We start from the raw sequence: 21,292 nt of genomic DNA, 5'->3' as shown, positions 1-21,292 counted from the left end.
GCTTTTTTCATCAAACATGACATTCATCTATGTTCATACGTGTAGTTCTAGTCCATTTTCACTGCTGTAGTTTCCATCCTATGAATTTATTATTAATGACTTCATCTGTTCTCTGATTCATGGCTGTTTATTTCCACCTTTTTTTCTTTGTAATTATTTTTCAAGCTTCAGTGTGGAAACCTTACCTTGCTTTTAAATTTCACCTTGTTGGTTTTGGTCTGTCTTTCTACCTTGAGATATTTTTGAACTCTGATTCAATCATACTAGCTGTGAATTTCATGAGGACCCATGGTTTATTAGTGAATCTTAGATCCAATTCGGCAAGTTACTTCTGAACTTTGAAATAAGATTTTTCTGGGACTGAAGAAATAAACACATTTTAACATGTGAGGTTACTAGCCTGAATTATCTTTGATTATAAACCCTTCCTTATATTGTTTGGTTTGAAAGAGCACAGTTAATTTTGTCTCTGACACATGTTAACAATATTCTGTTTTTCTCTCAAGCTGTAGTCTGAATTTGACCTTCTTTTTTTTCTCTCTTTCCTCCCCCCTCCTTTCTTTTTTGCCATTTTTAGAAGTTTTGTTTTGTTTTGCTTTGGGTTTTTTTTTTTCTCCATCCTTTGGTGGGGTTTAGCCTTTTGATCATTTTTGTAAGTAGTCCTTTGGAATGCTATTTTTAAAACTTCATCATATATTCCTGTAATCTCCCTGCTGTTCATGACTGTGTCTTTAATACTTTCCTCATGTTTTCTAAAAATTTCTGATTGTGTAGAGAGAATTTCACTGCAATATCCCCAGGGCCTAGAAAAGAATCTGGCACTTGATATATATATGTGAAATGTAATGAATGAACTTCACTTTCTAGAATTGCCTTATCCTTACAAGTTCTATATGCTTGTAGAATCCTTGACCATGCAATCATGCCTTACTTTTGTTTAAGTGTTTAAAAAATTTGTTTATTATAAGCTTACATATTTGACTATGACCTACCTCTTTTCTCAGTATAAAAACTTTGTGGGGAATTCCCTGGCAGTCCAGTGGTTAGGACTCCGCAGTTTCACTACAAGGGGCCGAGGTTCCATCCCTGGTTGGGGAACTAGGATCCCACCAGCCGCCCGCATGGCGCGGCCAAAAAAAAAACCACAAAAAAAACCCACCAACTTTGTGAAATTATTACTTTCTGCCAAGTTTCCTGATACATTCATGTCACCAATAAATTATTCTTTATTGCTTAGAATTAAGTACACAATAATAGGGCACGTCCCTTTTGAGAGAGAAAAATGTCATCAAGCATAGTCAATAATTTTCTTGAATGCTTTTAGCAAATAGTGGGTCATTTGAAATAGTCCGTCATTACTGAATCTTGTTTCTGTGCCAAACAGTGTGAGAAAGCATTTTATCTTCTGGTAGACTGTAGTATATTTTTCACATTTAACAATAGTGGGAGACAACCACAGCCTATTTTCCAGTCTTCACAATGTCTGCTAATGCAACCCATGATCCAATGTTAATTTCTATTCATACTTATACTCTAATCAGATGTTAATTATTATACCCTAGTTTTCTGGTTAAAGTGAAATTTACTAGTATAATAAATCTTAGGGAATTTCTTGAGTTTAAAATTAGTAAGTATTGTTAGATTGAATTGGCTCTAAGATAATAAAATAAGAACAAGAGTGTAAGAAAAGTTCCATAGGCTTAGCTAAACCCCCTGGGTAGCTAGAAATTTTCAGGTTTTATTTGTATTTACCTTGAGATTTTTGATGCTGTTAAATAGTTCTCCTCCTTTTCTGTTACATTTTCAGACTAAACTGTTACTTCGTTTTTGGTTTTCCAAAAGAGTTTATATGAATACAACACTTTATATGAATAACAGTATTAAAGCTTTTGATCTCTACTTGTAAAGAAAGAGAATGGTCATTATATTGGTGTGATTTATCTGAAGGTCACTTATCTAACAGTCTCAACTAGTTACAGTGTAATGGGAACCTCAAAGTAGGCTTATATTTGAAGGGCTAAAATAGATTTCACAAAATCCATGTGTTAAATTATTCCAGTGAATAATGTGAAGCATTAGTCTTACTCTTTCTTTGCACTTCTTTTATTTTAGACACAATTGTAACACACTTGGCAATTTGTCTTCCTAGTCAATGGTAGATTAACAAACAGCAGATTAGAAAAGGAGATGTTGGAAGCTACTCATTGGCAGACCATCTTGACATCAGCAAGAAATATAAGCTAATTCTGCAAATGAACAAACAGGAAAACTATTAAAGGCAGATATATACACACACACACACAAAACCCCCACAGTACTCAGGTATCCATGTGGCAGAGCTCACCATCCTTATACACTTTAAAATAGCCCTTGAGGACATTACCGCTGCATAGTAATTGAGGTTCATGATGATGACTAAGTCAATAAAGGTTTAATATGTTCTATAGGTTTTTAAAATGAATCAAGGAAGCACATTATCCATTTAATAAAGGTTTCCATTCAGAATGGCTAAACTAACACATTTTGACAATTAAAGAGAGTAAAACTCAGTTCTGTGGGAAATGAATGTTTTGGTCTCACATCTTCCTCAGTGATGCGTAGTAATCACGGGGATAGTGCATTCTTCTGGGAGGGCCCAGGTGGTATACTTTCAGAGTATGTCTAGACATCATCTAAGTACAAGCTTGAATTCTATAGGGAAGTAGAGAGCATACAGTATTTGGTCTTCTTAGAAGGAGATGAGTAAGAGTTTGTTTATTTAAAAATATCTTTGAATGAGTTGATTCAATGGTGTTAGTCACCATGGAAATGACTTAAATTAAAAATCAAGTTGTTGAAAACAGCATGTTCATGCTGAGTGACATTCCTGATTCACTCAGTATGGCAAGTATTCTTTAACAGTCCACATAAGGAGTAGTTTAAGGTCCAAATAATTTTGGGAAGATGAAGGGAGAATCACAAAGAAGCTCTTTTGTATATTTTCAACTACCATTTATATATTTTACATAGATGGTTATCCTGTTTTTCTAGAAGTGCTAATTAGCATACTTAAATTGAGTTACAATGGAAAGACACTTTCCTGCATTTTGAGGAGATTGATTTTTTTGGGAAACAAACTATTTTCTAGCTAATTTTCTGAGACTTCAATACTTGAACACTTGTTTCTTTCTGTATGAAGGAATGTTACTGGATTCTGTTTTCTGATTAGAGAAGTAAAATGGCCTTTTATCCTTTTTTTTCCCCCTTATTCTTCTAACCCAAATGGTAACTGACTTTATACTACAGCCTTTTAAAAAATAACCCAGTTGCATCACTATTCTAATGTCCCTTTTATTTTCTTCCTTACCTTCCTTTCTATCTGTAAAATCTTAGCATTGCATGGAACCTTAGAGGTCACTTAATGCAAGGACCCACTTAATGGAAGAACCCTTTCTCTGGCATCCATGACAGATGGTCATTCAGCTTCTGACTGAATATTTCCAGTGATAATAAGCTCACCATTCCCAAGCAGATCATTAAATTATTAGATATCTCAAATTATTAGGAATTTCTTCCTTTTATTTTGAAATGAAAACTGTGTCTTTGTAATTTCCACTGACTAATCTTGAGTTTTGCTCTTAGGAATCACATAGAATGTGGCAGCTCTTGAAATTTGTGAGGGCAACAATCACTTCCCTGTTCTCTGTTTTCTTTTTCTAGGTTAAGTATCCCAATACCTTTCAGTTATTTACCTTATGACATGGTTTCAAATTCCATCATTATGTTCTATCTCTTCTTTGGACAGATTCTTTAAAATAGGTTTCTTTAAAACAGGGGTCCCCAAACTGCCAGACTGTGGACCGATCGCAGTCCCCGTCCTGTTAGGAACCGGGCTGCACAGCAGGAGGTGAGTGGTGGGCAAGAGAGGGAAGCTTCATCTGCCGCTCCCCATCGCTCCCCATCACTCGCATTACTGCCTGAACCATATCCTCCTGCCCTCCACCACCCCCACACCCCCGCCCCGTCTGTGGAAAAATTGTCTTCCACGAAACTGGCCCCTGGTGCCAAAAAGGTTGGGGACTGCTGCTTTAAAATAAACTGCCCAGAGCTGAATGTAAGATTTAAGATGTAATATAACTAATGAGAACTGAGCAATTGTAACTTTCCATGATCTTCTGGATGGAGAGTGTAGCCCAGGAGGTCAGGGACTATGTTTGTCTTTCTCACTGTTGTAGCCCTACTGCTTACCATATTGCCTAGAACACTGTAACATTCTCAGAAAATACATGTTGAAGAGTCAAATGAGTGCTTTGGTCATTGTAAGTCTAGAAATGAAGCTAAAGATTGTTAGCTGTTTTAGAATTTTATCTCTGTTGGAGTGTGTTCACTCAAGACCTTAACATTCTTTTCTTATGAACTGTTGTCAAATTTGAATAACATCCATCCTGTATATGTATAATTGATATGGTTAAACCTAAGTTATTCTTTTTCCTTATATTTATCCATTTACTGAACAAATACTTATTGAATATCTACAGTGTTCTGTGCTAGGTACTAGGTTCTGTGCTAGGTAGCAGCACAAGTTCAGTTCTAAGTACTAGGTATACCATGGAAGGGAAAACAGTCCTTCTGTCATGGATATTGGAGTGTGGTTGGAGGTGGTGGATTGGGGAAGACAGACACTGACAGATAAACAACAAGTATGTTCATATACATTGAGAGAAGTACTGTGAAGGAAATAAATAGGTACTGGCTAGAGAAATGGGGAAGGGACTTATGGGGAGACTTATGTAGATATTAGGGCAGTCAAGGAAGGTTGTTTTGAGGAGGAATTATTCAAGCTGAATCTTGAGGCATAAGAAGAAACCAGCCTTATTGAAGGGGTGGGGGTGTATTCCAGTCCAAGGAAATGGCATGTACAAATGACTTAAGCCAGGAGAGCACTTGGCTAGTATGACTATAGGATAGAGGCTAGGAGGAAAGTGGAACAAGGTGAGGGTGTTGAGATCATACAAGGAGAAGTGAAAGAGGCTTGCACAAACATGGTAGTGGTATAGAAGGTGAAAAGTAGACTGATTCTAATTCTGTTTTGGAGGTTATGGGATTAACAGATGGATTTGATCGGGAAGCGAAATGGAGAAGGCTGAGCCAAGGATGACACTTAGGTTTCTGGTTAGTGCTACTAGATGGTATGATTAAGCCAGTTACTGGGATAGGAAAAAGAGAATCAAGAGTTTAATTTTGGACATGTACTGAGATGCCTGTGAGATATCCGTCTCTTTTCCCTTCTCTTTTCTACTTTGGTTCTATTGCTAGACCTCTTTTACTAAGCCATTTATCAGAGTGGGTCAAGGAAGTATGTTATAAAAATACCTTCGGGCTCAGACATGAAATTGCCTGTGTTATTGAGAAACATGCTAATGAGAATAAGCTAGAGAAACTAAGGGCAACCAGTAGCTCTTAAACCTTGGTTGCAAGGCTTTTCAAGTTTCTCTGCCCAGTATTGGTTTCAGCTTCCCTAGGGATTCCCATTGTGAATTTATTCACTGATAACCTGAATTTACCCAGTCATTTGTTGAGTTTCTCTCTGCTTCTAGTCTGTCCTGCCTCCGCTTTGTTTATCCACTTCCCTGTTTAAAAACCTTCAGTGGTTCTCCTCTGCCTTCAGAATAAAGTCTGAACTATTTAGCATGATATTCAAGTCCTTTCATAATCTGTTTTCTTTGCCTGTCTTTCCCTGTCTCCCCATTCCATCTTCACATACACTCCATGGGAAGAGAAATATGTACATGAATTGGGGACTTGAAATTGGTGGGAATAGAGGTGGTCTTGGCCAGATTGAAAGCCTGTCCATAAATTCTTAACAGATAGGAGTGTCCTCTCCCCCTCCCCCTCCCCCTCCTCCTTTTTGAAGTGTAGTTAATTTACAATATTGTGTTAGTTTCAGGTGTACAGCAAAGTGATTCAGTTATATATATATTTTTTTTTCTTTGGCTTATTTTCCATTATAGGTTATTAAAAGATATTGAATATAGTTCCCTGTGTTATACAGTAAATCCTTCTTGCTTATCTATTTTTTTGTATAGTAGTTTGTATCTGTTAATCCAGTACTCCTAATTTATCCCTCCCTCACTTCCCTTTTCCCCCTTTGGTAACCATAAATTTGTTTTCTTTGTCCATGAGTCTGTTTCTGTTTTGTATATAGGCTTATTTGTATTATTTTTTAGATTCCATATATAAGTGATATAATATTTGTCTTTCTCTGTCTGACTTACTTCCCTTAGTATGATATTCTCTAGGGCCATCCATGTTGCTGCAATATTTCATTCTTTTAATGGCTGAGTAATATTCCATTGTATATTTATACCACATCTTCTTAAACCAATTGTCTGTTGATGGGCACTTGTGTTGTTTCCATGTCTTGGCTATTGTAAATAGTGCTGCTGTGAACATTAGGGTACATGTATCTTTTCAAATTAGAGTTTTTGTCTTTTCTGGATAGATGCCCAGGAGTGGAATTGCTGGATCATATGGTAGCTCTATTTTTAGCTTTTTAAGGAACATCTATACTGTTTTCCATAGTGGCTGCACCAATTTACATTCCCACCAACAGTGTAGGAGGGTTCCAGATAGGGTTTTCTTTAGCAGAGAACAGTGGGGTAGAAATACCAAGATTTGGAAAGACAGACACTATACTGGGAATTTATAATAGAATCACCAGCTTGTAGTATATTAATAGTTTCATTAAAACATGGGCTTACTTCTATGATCTGAGGCAAAATTTTTAACCTCCCAGAATGTGTTTATTGATATTTATCTGGGAAGTGAAAACACCTGCCTTATAGAATGGTTCTAAGATAACATGGTAAAGTGTGTAGAATAATGTATGGTGTTTAGTAGGTACTCAATAAAAGTAGCTACTATTATTATTATTTCAGTTAGAATTAATTTTAAATGGCAACTAATCTAAGCTTATCTCCTTCTACTTCCCTTTTGTAGCCCTATATCACCCAGTCTGTACTACTTGCTAATTCTTGAATAGCTACAGTATTCTACTAATGCCAGTTCAGTCCCGTATCTGGAATTTCATTTGTCCTTTGCACTTTAGGTTGTTTTGTATTGACATCTTACACTCATCCTTCAAAGCATAACTTAAAAAGCGCCCTTTCCACATGGCCTTTTGTGATCACTCTAGTTGAAAGTACTTACTTTGTACTTCTCTAGTGCTTAATTGGTTCCACTCATGAGGCCTTGTCTGATTAAGCACCAGGTACTGCCTTGTGTTTTAGTAATTTGTATATATGTCTTATCGCCTTAAGAATTGTATATTATCTTTTTTGGGTCCCTCTCAAATAGCTGAGCCAAAACCTTATACATGATTAGCACCCAGTAAACACTGACAGATGTTCAGTGAGCTAATTTGAGGAGTATTACCAATAATTAAATTATTAAATTTTATCCCTAAATGGTGATTGTAAGGGAAATTTTCTTAATGGTGCCAAACTGTAGTTTTTTTTTTTTTTACCAAGTTTTCCACTTAAACATTAGTGGAGCACTGACCATACTAATGTTAGAAAGAGATACAAAAAAGTTGAAAGATATCATCTGGCCCTTGAAATCTGCTCAGTATCAGGTTTTTAAAGATCTGATTTGCCTGAAGTCAACAGATGTACACTGTTAAAACAAGTGTATCTTTGATACCAGATGGGGTATAATTCCTGGGGTTTGGAGGATTAGGATTGAAATGGAATGGGAACTCATCACTTTGTCTTCATGGCTGTGCTGATTTTTTTTTTTTTTTTTTTAATCAGAAGACCTCTTTCTGACATTAAGTAAATAGATACCTCCTTTTGGATTTTGGATCCAGAATGAAAAATAGTATCATTTACAAAGGAAGGGCCTGTTTGTAGAGCATTTATCCTGTCTTTGCTGCTTGACTTTTTTGTGCCTTTTTTTCTGGTTACCCATCCTATCTTCTGTAAGGTGGAGAACTTGGCTGCATGTGTAACAGATTTGTCAGGATGAGTTTATTTGAGCTTTTAGTAAATGGCCCATAGGATTTTTTTCTTTTTGCTATTTATTTTTTGTTTATTTCTGATCAGTCTCAGAGTTAACTGGAGATACTTGCCTGATTTATCGGTTTCATTTTTTATATCCCCCATCCACCCCACCTCCTTTTGCTCTTGTGGCTCTTACTAAATGCATTGCTACCCATGTGTACGTGGCTGGAAAGGAACGTGAAAACTGCCCTTAATAATTCACTTTTATCTGTTTTTCCTTGCATAGACTGAATTGTAGCATCTCTGCTGAATCTGCATTGTCTCATTTCCTGGTTGTTTTCTTGCATTTATGATATTATCTGAGGTTGGTTTCTATAAGTTCTAAGAATTCGTTTGCCCTTCTGCTTGTTCCTTATATTGTGTTCTCATCTCTTTTTTACTTGTATTCAGGTTGTTTTTTACATATGTCCAGTTATGTGGCAAAATGTATTGGTTTTGCACTGATAGATGTTGTTCTTTAATTCTTAATTCATATGACTGGATCATTCCTTCCTAAATGTGGCAAAGAGAGCATATCAATAGAGGTACACAGAAACTGACTCTAGGCAAGTGTCACGGCTGCATAGACAACTTGAAATTGCCACAGATCTGCGGTTAAAAATTTCAATTAACTTTTGATTAAGCACCAAATGAGTTCTAAAAAAAATGTTAATCGTCAGCTTCTACATTTAATAATATGTTGCATTCTTTGCTTCATTCACTTTTTAAAATTTATTTTATTTATTATTTAAAAAAATTTTTTGGCTGTGTTGGGTCTTTGTTGCTGTGCGCTGGCTTTCTCTAGCTGTGGTGAGTAGGGGCTACTCTTTGTTGCAGTGCGTGGGCTTCTCACTGCAGTGGCTTCTCTTGTTGAGGAGTATGGGATCTAGGTGCACGGGCTTCAGTAGTTGTGGCACACGGGCTCAGTAGTTGTGGCTCTTTGGACTCTAGAGCGCAGGCTCAGTAGTTGTGGCCCATGGGCTTAGTTGCTCCGCAGCACATGGGATCTTCCCAGACCAGGGCTCAAACCCGTGTCCCCTGAATTGGCAGGCGGATTCTTAACCACTGAGCCACCAGGGAAGCCCATGCTTCATTCATTAATTCAGCAAACATTTGTTGAGCATTTAGTGTGTCAAGTATTTCTCACTGTTCATATTCCACTTTCTGAAAGTAGCTTTTTGCCATCTTTGTTTCTCAGGCATTTCGAGTATGTTTCCAAAGAAATAATGGTTTTCTCTGCCTTGCTACTCAAAGTGTGGTCAGTGGGCCGGCAGCACTGGCAACATCTGGGAACTTGTTAGAAATGCAGAGTCTCAGGCCCCATTCCAGACCTGCTGAATAAGAATCTATATTTTAACAAGATTACTGGGTGATTCAATGCACATTAAAATTTAACAAGCATTCATATAGCACACAGATTGTTACCATCTGTGTGTGTGTGTGTTTTTAAACAACTGAGTACTCATTCAGCTATTTTCTTAGAGATGACACCCTTTCATGTGAAAGCAATTATAGGAATATCCTTAGAAGATCTTTTTTCTTTTTTTAATGATAAGAAAATATTGAAAACACAAGAAAAATACTCTTTATTTACTGAAAGATACAAGTACAAGATTGTTAGAAGTGAGGTTTGAGTGATTTTCATATCTGCTAAAATGTTCCCAAATGATTTGTAATTTTTTTATGGATCTTTATGAGACCTTGTTGTAAAGTCTGTTGTATAGGAAAATTTTAATATAGAAGTGGTTTCTGTGTCTTTTCAGTAAGATGAATGATAAAGTCATATCTGAAATCCATGGAAAATAGTGCTCAATTCTCAGCCTGTCCTCTGTTTATTTTTGCAAAGGAAGTATGAAGTAAATTGGTGCTCTGAAATCAAATCATTACTCTTTTAGAATAGCTGGTGGGTTGATATCCAAGTTTTCTTTCTGGGTCAAGTTTGATTACTTAGAGATTAAAGAAAAATAATTTTGGAAAAATCAATTGCCTACTCCTAATATAAGGAGGAATTGAAAAGAAGCTTATTTCTTTTAAGTACAAGCGTACCTCACTCAAGGGTAGCAAATTCAGAATGTGTATTGGTTGGTAAATGTTTAAGTGATGTTATAAAGACTGAATTGTATATTTTATTAGTGCAGAATAATTTTGATGACTTAATAGATGAGACTAGAAAATATGCTTTTGTAAATATTTTTATTGCTTAAAATATTTTTAATGCTCAAAATAAAATAATTTAAGTAGATCAGCAGTAAGAGCTCACATAAAGGCTTTTCCTTTTATTAATATACCTTTATTTATTTCAATACCACTTATAGTGGTTTGTCACCTACTAGCAGTGTGACCTTGGGCCAATTACTTTCTGAGTTTCAGTTTCCTCAACTATGAGGTTAAGCACTTCCACTTTCCCTTTCAGGGTTGTTGAAAGGCTTAATTTAAATAATGTAGATAATATCCCTTACCCGGGACCTGACACAGATATAGCTCTCAGTACCATTAGCTTCCTTCCGTTGTTTTCACTGTTTTGTTCCATTTACACACAAATATTTAGATTTCACTCATATTGTAAATAAGAGTTCTCTTAAGTTTTCTTTCATTATACTGGTTAAAGTTGAATCAAGAATATAAACTCCATGATGACATAGACCTTATTTGTTTTGTTTTGTTTACTGTTGTATCCCAGGCACCTAGCATAGGACCTATGCATTTGAAGTAAATTTACTTGAATAATTTAGAGAACACCTTTGCAGTTTTTATTTGTCAGGTATATTCAATTGAAATTAATTTATTCAACAGACTTTTATTGATATGTATAACGTGCCAGGGACCATTCTGTCCTCGTGGAACTTACATTTTAGCTGGGGGGAGAGAAGACAATAAACCAGTAAGCAAATAAGTTAACATATTCGTAAATAATAATAAGTACAGTAGGTGCTGTGAGGCCATCTGGAGGAGTAAGGGCCATTATTTTAGATAGGGTGTGTATGGGAGGGCTTTCTAAAGAGGTGACGTCTGAGCAGAGGCAGTAATGAGGAGAGGACCATCCTTCAAATATCTAGGAGAAGAACATCATAGGCAGAGAGAACAGCAAGTGTAAAGGTCCTGAGGAGGGAATGAGCTAAATATGGTTCATTAATTCGGATTGTTAACATCCAAATGAAATTACTTCATCTAAATAGTATGGAGCAGATGCAGAGACAATGTAATTGCTGCTTTTTGAGTGGAGTACTTTTAGGTATAGCAGTGAATCAAAGTGTAAGGCCATCAGTAGTCAAATTGCTCAAAAGTTCCCTTGTGTGTTGGTTATCCTTTAGTAAACTAGATGTGACATTGCTCTTTGGCATTATTATGTGGCTTAACTAATAATACTGGGATTTTTGAGATCAAGAGGCTAGAAACCAACAAGTTTGAAATATGTGAGGTCTAAAGCCTGCCTTCTCCTCTCTTATACTTGAATCAACATTTGCTTTCTAAATTTTTCTTCTCTATTTTGTTTCTTTTTCTCTATTATTTCTCTAGTTTCCTCTGTTGTAATAGTTCACTGCTACTCTTAAAAATGTTGAGCATTCAAAATCATATTTGTCAGAAGGAAGAAAGGTCTTAAAGAACTTAAAGTCGTATTCTTCTGCAAGAGGTTGTAATTTACTGTTGTAACACGAAGACCTAAGGAATTCTTTTGTGATTATTTTAACTGTATACTTGTCATTGCTGTTGTCAAGTCTGATAACAAATGAACAGAATTCTACATTTCTGTTCTTAATATGAAGTCTATGCATTCTGAGAAATATAAAGAAAAAGAATAATAAAGAGTTGGGGAACCTTTTAATCCCATTATCTCTTGGGGTGTAGAGACTTTTGAATATAATTCCTGCAAATCCAGCACCTGAAGATTGATACCCTCAAAGGACAGTGTATAAATAACATCTTTTTTTTTTTAGGAAGGATAAAACTGTATTTGCTATGTCCAGTTCTGAGCTTTGAATTTAAAATATGATACATTTCACTAAGGTGGCTTCAGAGGGTACTATTTTAAGCTAATTTCTCTATGTCATAACTTTAGCAAGTCAAGGCATTAATAATTTATCCAGGATGTATAGGTAAGATATTTTTGTGCTTTAATGGAAAGTCTTATGTTTAATGGACTGGAGTACTGTCTATTGGTGATTAAATATCCAAAAATATTAATTCTGGTACACTTGACCCAAGTGAGGGTTTTGCCTTCAGTAATGTGTTTTACTTCTAAGAGCTCCCCTTTTCCATCTTCTTTTTAATAGCAACGTCATGACAACAGAGAAGAGTTTAGTGGCTGAGGCTGAAAATCCACAGCAGCAACAACAGAAAGAAGAGGGTGAGGGAGCCACAAACTCGGGTCAACAGGAAACTCAGCTGGAAGAGGCTTCTCAAGCAGCAGCCGAGGGAGATAATCAGTGTGAGCAGAAGCTGAAAACATCTAATGGAGACACTCCAACACATGAAGATTTGACCAAGAACAAGGAGCGGACATCAGAAAACAGGGGCCTGTCACGGCTGTTCTCCTCATTTCTCAAAAGGCCTAAATCTCAGGTCTCTGAGGAAGAAGGCAAAGAAGTAGAGTCAGCGAAAGAGAAAGGCGAAGGTCATAAAGAGATAGAATTTGGAGCCAGTCTTGACGAAGAGATCATTTTAAAGGCCCCAATTGCAGCTCCTGAGCCTGAGCTCAAAACAGACCCATCCTTGGATCTTCATTCATTAAGCAGTGCAGAAACACAGGTAAGGGTGTGCGAATGTGTGGGAGGTGAAGGGAGGTTATACACTTTACTTTTCATTTAAGAACATTTGGTTTTATTTCTTACTAGCCAGTTGTTAGTAATAAGTAACATGATGCTTTGGAGTTTCTGCTCTAAAGAAATTCATGTAGTCAATGGTAACTTGATTTTTTTTTTTTTAAACATCTTTATTGCAGTATAATTGCTTTACAGTGGTGTGTTAGTTTCTGCTTTATAACAAAGTGAATCAGTTATACATATACATATGTTCCCATATCTCTTCCCTCTTGCATCTCCCTCCCTCCCACCCTCCCTATCCCACCCCTCTAGGTGGTCACAAAGCACCGAGCTGATCTCCCTGTGCTATGCGGTTGCTTCCCACTAGCTATCTATTTTACATTTGGTAGTGTATATATGTCCAGCCACTCTCTCACTTTGTCCCAGCTTACCCTTCCCCCTCCCCATATCCTCAAGTCCATTCTCTAGTAGGTCTGTGTCTTTGTTCCCATCTTGCCACTAGGTTCTTCATGACCTTTTTTTTTTTTTTCCCTTAGATTCCATATATATGTGTTAGCATACTGTATTTGTTTTTCTCTTTCTGACTTACTTCACTCTGTATGACAGACTCTAACTCCATCCACCTCACTACAAATAACTCAATTTCGTTTCTTTTTATGGCTGAGTAATATTCCATTGTATATATGTGCCACATCTTCTTTATCCATTCATCCGATGATGGACACTTAGGTTGCTTCCATGTCCTGGCTATTGTAAATAGAGCTGCAATGAACATTTTGGTACATGACTCTTTTTGAATTATGGTTTTCTCAGGGTATATGCCCAGTAGTGGGATTGCTGGGTCGTATGGTAACTTGATTTTTAAAAAGATACTTATACTGCATAAATCAAAGAAAAGAAAATGAAAGAAAAGAAATGTATCAAATGAGTTTACATTTTGCTATTATAATGCAAAAAGTCCAGGATTTTTAATGAGGCGGGGGGATGGAAAGAAAGTGAAGTGGTTTAGAGTTTATTTTGGTGGAATTATTAGAAATGGGGTAATTTATCAGCAAACATGGTCCTTTTATGGATATCTTTATAAAAGTCATGAGATAGATTCAGACCACCCAGAGGTGTGTGATAAGTTTGAACCATGTCTGCCTTATCTTTGTCATTTTCTCCAACTAGGTCATATTCCCACAGAGTGTAGGATATAGATGAGGAAAGTTAGCTCTTTATATCACCTTTGTAACATACAGTAGTTGGGTGGAGCCTTAATTGTGTCACAGTGTAAACTAAATATGAGTTGTGAATTTGGTCATCTGTCCAAAAATCATGAGAAAATATTAGTACTGTAACTCAAACTATTTTCTAGGAATCCCATTTATTTTCAGACCTATTGAACTACAAATTAAGAGTTATTTTCAAAGTCTTTTTTTTTCTGAAGCATGTGGGCATTATCTGCATTGTAAAAAATGTAAGTCCTATATGTTTCTATTATAGGTCTCAGGTTTGGGCTATACAGTTTCATTAGACTTAAAAAAATATATGTATTTCTAGAATGATTACTTATACATCAAAAGTGCTAAGAGTAAAGTTTAGGATAAAGTTGTTATTGTGTACTTGCTATAGTGAAACAAGGTTGAAAACAAAATTTTATTTATAGTATAATAGTTAAGAATGCAGGCTATGGAATCAGACTAGAGGGTTCAGGCGCAGAGAAGTGACACTTTTGCTTTATCAGTTTTCTCCTCTGTACAATGAGGATAATAATGTTCACCTTATTTGGCCATTATGAGGATTAAAAGAGATAAACATGTAAAGCTCTTAAGACATTGCCTGACATATTATAAGCACTCAGTAAATGTTAGTTATTATTACTTAGTTAATAAACATGAACAGTAAAGGCAGAGAAGCTACATATCTTAATGTCATTAATTTAATTTAATTTTAGGAGTACCAAAAGAGTTAAATTACATTATCTTTCAGGAAGCCTGGTACTTTCAAGAGGTTCTTAATTGCTTTTTTTCTCCTTTGCTTTCTGTATGCAAAAATCCATATCTTGTTTTAGTTAGCATTTGAATCAGGGCTAGTCTGTTTTGTCTAAAGATCATAGCATTTGTACTGAAGTTGAAACAGATGACAAAGTTAATTTTAGATTTAACTAAAATCTCATTCATTGATTTCATAGTAGAATTTCATTTGAGTGGTCCTTTTCTATACCAGATTTTTTAAAAGTGAGTTTGCATTGTAGGACTGCACCAACCTTCATCTAGGGTACCTTGGATTTTTTGGAAGCCATGTGTCATTTTTTAATATTTATTTACTCAACAAATTTACTGAAAACCTGCTGTGTGTGCCAGGCCCTAAGCTGGACATACATTGGTAAATAAAAACTGTAATATGGCAAAGAGGTTTAAGATCATGAATTCTGGAGTCAAAGTGGTATGTAACTTACTGACTGTATGATCCTAGGCAAATTAACTTCTCTGGTCTCAGTTTCTTATTTGTCAAGGGGGGATAATAATAGTACCCTCCCCATAGGGTTAAATGAGTTCATGTAAGTAATGCTTTTAGAACAGTAAATGACCCATTGTAATTTCTATATAAATGTTTGTTATTATTCTCATGATTATTATTAAATATTATTATTATTGAACAAACATGATCCCTACTCTTGGTAACTTTATAGTCTAATGGAAGAGACGAAAAAAGTAGTAAATACAAATTAATGATTTATTGTAATAAATGTTATGAAGGCAATAAACAGGGTACTAACATGAAGAATACTAGTAGAGTGGGGATAGGCCAGAGAGGATAGCCAGTGAAGGCCTTAATGAAGAGGTAACATTTAAGAGGGTCATGAAGGATGGGAAGGAGACTTGTAGACCACCTCCAATATCTAATGCAGGAGGAGCAGGAGCCAAATAATTAAATCCTTTTTCCTAAATGTCAACTACGTATTTTTTTTGAAAGAAAAGAATTAGTGAGGTTTAGTTAAGAACCTTTCAGCAATTTTATTGTGAAGAAAGTGAGTAAGTGTATGCCAAAATGTTGTCTCACTTACCTGTATTACTTTGGGATGAGTTAATGATTGCCCTAGGAGATCCAGATTTCAATCTGTCTCTTGCTTCTTTGAATCTTCTTTGCAATTTATCATGGTTGATACCTGGTAAAAATGAGTTAATTGGTATTTACAGTTGTTAGCCTACTATACATATGTTGCCTTATGCTCTGAAATGGTCCCAAGAATCCCTCTTAGCCATTCAAAAAATTTTATGGGGTTTTTTTTGTTTGTTTGTTTGTTTGTTTTTGGGCCACGCCTCGAGGCCTTTGGGATCTTAGTTCCCAGACCAGGGACTGAACCTGGGCCCTTGGCAGTGAGAGCGTGGAGTCTTAACCACCGGACCACCAGGGAATTCCCCATTCATAAAATTTAGACTACATGACAAATCACAACTCGTTTTGCAATTCATAAGGCTACCTCACTAAAATTGAGGAGCATGGGGCAAAGATGTTTCAGTTTTAATAGGTTTTAATAATAGGCAATGGCATAGTCAGGGAGAAAATATAGTGCTGAGAACAACAGATTGCTGTCCTCTGGTTTACCTGAAACCTTCATTTATTGATTTGAAAGATGGGATTCTACCTTCTATCATAAAGTTTTGAGAATAGCAGAGTCTGTAGATCTTTTGGGAGATCATAATATCTTTTACAGAAAAATAATCTTAATATCACTTGTATTTGTTTTAACAGTTTTCCTTCTTCAGTTAGTGTTTTTATTGGTAGCAATATTATAGGCAAACGTGTATACAGCATGTTTTGTGAAATGTCTTTGTTACTGACTTGGTGATGTCATGGGTATGTAGCCTGCTCAGGAAGAACACAGAGAAGATCCCGATTTTCAGACTGAGGAAGGAGGAGGACTTGAAGACTGCTCTAAAATAGAAGTAAAAGAAGAAAGTCCTGAATCAATAGCAGAAAGAGAATTAAAAGCTTCCCAGAAATCGATCAGAAGACACAGAAACATGCATTGCAAGGTTTCTTTGTTGGATGACACAGTTTATGAATGTGTTGTGGAGGTGAGCACATTTCAATTTCAAGTAGTTAGAACTCTTACAAATTGTTTCATGTAGGGCTGGGTAAGTGGTGCCATGGCCTGAGATAAGACCCAGTATAATGAATATTTCTATGGGCTGAAATGTTAATAGTGATTTTCTGGAGGTGGAGGTGTGGAAGGATTATGAGTGAGTCTTATTTTCTTCTCCAGTTTTTTCTATATCTGCCAAATCTTGTGAATTGAGCATGTATTACTTTTATAATCCAAAATCATTTTGTTTAAGAAAAAAATTGGTTTGTTATTTGTAAAGTGCTCTTCCATGACTAGATTTCCCAGGATAGCCTCAATTTCTAGGTCTAGGAGTCCCCATAATTGTATTTATCAAAAAATAAAAATTACTATCTGTTCATTTCTGCTCTCCCAGATCTAAACCTTAATGAGCTTTATTTAATGTATTTCTTTAGCTCCATGAGATAGGATATAAAAAACTTAAATCAAGTAATCCCATTTATTAAAATTCTCTATTATTTCCAGAAAGAATAAATAATTGAATCAAGATTGAATAAAAATGTCAGAGTTGTTTCAGTTATTCTTTTGCTTCTTCAAGACAAGTTAAAAGTCCTTAAAAATCTGTCAGCTATTTTTTTAACTAGAGCAGTAATTGTCAATTATGATATGCTTGATAAAAAGCAATTGTTGTGATTATTACTAATAATAGCCTTTTGATAAAACATATAATTCACATATGCTTGTATCTTAGGTGTGTAAAAAATTATTTTGAAATTGAATTATTTATATGCAAATATATCAAAACACAAATAAGTAGTCTAAAATATTACACTGTATTTACTAATAGGAATTCCCTCTCCAAGTTTTGAAAGAGAAATCAAGAAAAATACACTGTTGCATTTTTAAAATAGTTACTACACCTGGTAACTGGAGAAGACCTAAGGTCTGCTCTTTCTGCTTCTCGCCACTAGCTAGTCTAGAGATGGGGAAAGCTATTCCACACTCATTCTTCCCATTCAGACCAAAATCTAGATATGGGTCCCTTATATCTGAAACATTTGGGGGCAGATGTGTTTCAGAATTCAGAATATTTTGGGTTTTAGAATTCAGAATATTTTGGGTTTTAGAAAAGCAACAAGTACATATTCTGCAAATTTCATAATATTCCCAGCAGAGCGTGTAGCAGTAGGTACATTATCAAACACATTATTTCTATGGTAAAATATATGAAGATTCACTCTAAGTTGGATAAATAAGGATAAAAAATAGCCCATAACAGTTCAGGTCAGAATTTGCCTTCAGATGAGCTTTGAACAAAAACAAAATAAACAAGCCCAACCTTTTACTTTTTAGAACTTCTGAATTTTAGAATTATAAATAAGGGAGTAGGGGCTTGTATGTGAAGAATTCCCTAATCATCTCTGTCATATAGAGTGAAAACATAGAAGGGAGAAAATGAAGAAAATGATATAATATAGATGGGATAAGTCTAAAAATGAATTAACATCTATGTGAATTACTAATAGTCATTAAAAATAGCTCAGCTCATTGAGAGAAGGACATGTCATGTATAAGTGCCAAAAAAAGATTTCTAAATTTTGGAAGTTTTAAAAAATGTATTTCTCAGAAGACATTAGCACGTTTAATTTTTTTTTATTATTTAAAAAAGTTTTTATTATTTTTTTAAAAATAAATTTATTTATTTATTTTTGGCTGCGTTGGGTCTTCATTGCTGCGCGCGGGCTTTCTCTAGTTGCAGCGAGCGGGGGCTATTTTCGTTGCAGTGCGCAGGCTTCTCATTGCCGCACCTTCTCTTGTTGCGCAGCATGGGCTCTAGGCACGCGGGCTTCAGTAGTTGTGGGGTGCAGGCTCAGTAGTTGTGGCTCGCGGGCTTAGTTGCTCCACGGCATGTGGGATCTCCCCGGACCAGGGCTCGAACCCGTGTCCCCTGCATTGGCAGGTGGATTCTTAACCACTGTGCCACCAGGGAAGTCCAGCATGTTTAATTTTTTTCAACAATTCCAGTAGTTAGGTAGGACAGGTATATATATTCTTATCACTTTACAGATGAGAAAGCTAATGTTCAGAAATTGACTCAGGTTGTTTAGCTAGTAAATGAAAAAGCAGGGACTTTTTCACTCTAAATCTCAGTCCCTAAGTTATGGCATTTCCTCCCTATAAACAGGAATACAAGTACCCCAAATTGGTAATGGTTTGATTTTCTGGGTAGAGAAACATTAAGAAATGATTTGTAGCACCACTGTAAGAGCCACTGCAACGGGTAATGTCTGGAGGGTATCTAAAAGCTTATACTTTATGCATTTTTCTGAAAGAGATTGCAGGGCGTTGAGACATAGCTCATTGTCTTGGGACATTTCGTCTGGGAATGATAGAGAGTCTAATGATTTCCATAGTCACTGTTAATTATCAGTGTCGACAGCTGATTCAGTTAAGTCAGGTGCTCATGCTGACTGACAGCGACCCATAGCAGGCTTCAGGAAATACACCAAAAATAAAGAATGTAATGTTTAGGATGGAGGTGGGGGATGCTTGATGGAATTTTGCTTTGAATTGTAGCAACATTTCCAAGCAACTATAAATGTGTTGCATATTTAAACTGACAAATTAAGAAACAGGATTTTTGTTACTCACTTTGTTCTACTTGCACTGTGCAGCCATCTGAAAGTGTTAGTAACCAAGGATAAAAGAGAAAATTGGAAAGTGACATTTTATGTTATTTCGTGATAAATGCAGGAATAAGAGGAAACCTCAACTAAAGTATGTGTATCTTTGCAGAAACATGCTAAGGGACAAGATTTACTTAAACGAGTATGTGAACACCTCAATCTTTTGGAAGAAGACTACTTTGGTCTAGCCATTTGGGATAATGCAACCTCTAAGGTGAGAAGACTGCTTGTAATATAAGAAACTGACCCCCCAAAATTGTTTTAATTCATTTAGTGTTGTTAAGAATGTATTTATTCCTGCCTCTCCAAGATACAGTGTACTTAGTAAGGAAAGATTGAAGGTAATTAAAAAACAAAACAATACCTCTAATACTACAGTGAAAAACTTTCTGCAGCTGTGAGTTAGAAAGTTCTCCCATGAATCGAGGAAAATACTCTGAAAAGGATTTTATGTTATACAAGCTCAGTGAGATAAAATCGAATGTTTTTATATTGTGTGTGTGTACCCCACTCAGGTTTATGTTAGAATATTTGAGAATACTTGAATTTGGCATATAAATGAAGTCACTGAGTACCAGTACCTACTTGTTTAATGTAACTGTTGTAATTTTTCTATGAACCAAGTATACTTAAATTGCTGGGAGCTGGCTCATCTAAAGGCATTCAGCAGAGGAAATTCTTTCATCTTGCAGTTGAGCTTCCAGTGCTCACATTGGTACAAAACCTTCCAGTTGCATTGAAAACTTTTTGCCATTGTTGGTGTCATCCATACTCTATCCTATCAGCAAGTTTTATTTCCTTATAGTAGTTTTCACTATCCTATTTATTTTTTAATGAGAAAATAGTAAATTGCTTTATTTATATTCATTGATATATTTCTGTATAAAGTGATGTTAAAAGTGCCCAATGTAAAAGCTGAATTTGATTGTACAGCAAACAACAAATCTGGCTGTGTAAAAAAAGGCTTTATTGTCCCCCTTAGATAAAATATTTCTGGGAAAAAAAGTTGATGTCTCTGAATCATAATCTAGTTTCAACTTCTCTGATTGTTTATAAGAACCCCTTCTGGGGAAGTCAGTGGACAAGTGAATCCTGGGAAACATAGAGCTTATCATATTTGGGGCATCTGGCAGGTCTGATGGGCCAGGTTCTTACAGGATATGGTTGGGGTAATGGGCTGTTCTGTATTTTCTGCTTCTAAATTCATCATGGCTAACTTCCAGCTCTTGGAAATAGGTCAAAGCAGAGTTTTCCTCTGGGTTAAAATGAAGGTCTTTAGCTGATCCAGGAAGTAGAACATAGAAAGGAAAGCAGGAACTTCATTTGCACATGGCCCAAGTAAATCCTGTACAAAAATGAATTTGGAGAAGACTTCCTTAGCATTGTCAGGTAAAAGGGGCAATACAGTAGCAAAAGCCATCGTGGTGGTGACAGTCCTTCGTCAATATGCTATCTCTTTGAGTCATACTTCTCCAGTCTGGATGAGTTGCTCTCTCTGTCTTGTATATAGTTGACCCAGGTATTTCCCATCACCATTATCCTGGGGATTTGTTGTACTTCTCTCCTGTGATGTTTCTCTTGTTTCCCCTTTGTCTTAGCATTTCCTTGTATTTGATAGAGCACTCCTTCTGAGAAATTACATATGGGATGTAATCTTTTTGAGACATTACATGTCTGAAAATGTCTTTATTGTACTGTCGTATTTGGTTGTTAGTTTGGTTGGGTATAGAATTTTAGGCTTGAAATTATTTGCCTTCATAATTTTGAAGGCATTGC

General features: G+C 35.9%; 1 protein-coding gene across 32 annotated transcripts in view; it reads left to right on the top strand.

Moving 5' to 3' along the window:
- Positions 1-21,292, top strand: part of EPB41 (erythrocyte membrane protein band 4.1) — a 203,104-nt gene that overhangs the window by 67,856 nt on the left and 113,956 nt on the right. For 20 of the 32 annotated variants that reach the window (XM_082439801.1, XM_082439812.1, XM_082439823.1 and 17 more), the window contains exons 2-4: positions 12,307-12,764; positions 16,630-16,842; positions 19,626-19,730. In XM_082439801.1, the coding sequence (XP_082295927.1) occupies positions 16,789-16,842; positions 19,626-19,730 (159 nt within the window). In that variant the 5' untranslated portion in view covers positions 12,307-12,764; positions 16,630-16,788. Of the gene's footprint in view, positions 1-12,289; positions 12,765-16,629; positions 16,843-19,625; positions 19,731-21,292 lie in introns of all 32 variants that reach the window. The other 12 variants (XM_082439804.1, XM_082439830.1, XM_082439832.1 and 9 more) reach the window with 1 other exon arrangement.

Source organism: Balaenoptera physalus (genome assembly GCF_965194825.1).
Source record: "Balaenoptera physalus genome assembly, chromosome: 1".
NCBI classification, from domain to species: domain Eukaryota; kingdom Metazoa; phylum Chordata; class Mammalia; order Artiodactyla; family Balaenopteridae; genus Balaenoptera; species Balaenoptera physalus.
This window is presented reverse-complemented; position numbering and strand designations above follow the sequence as displayed.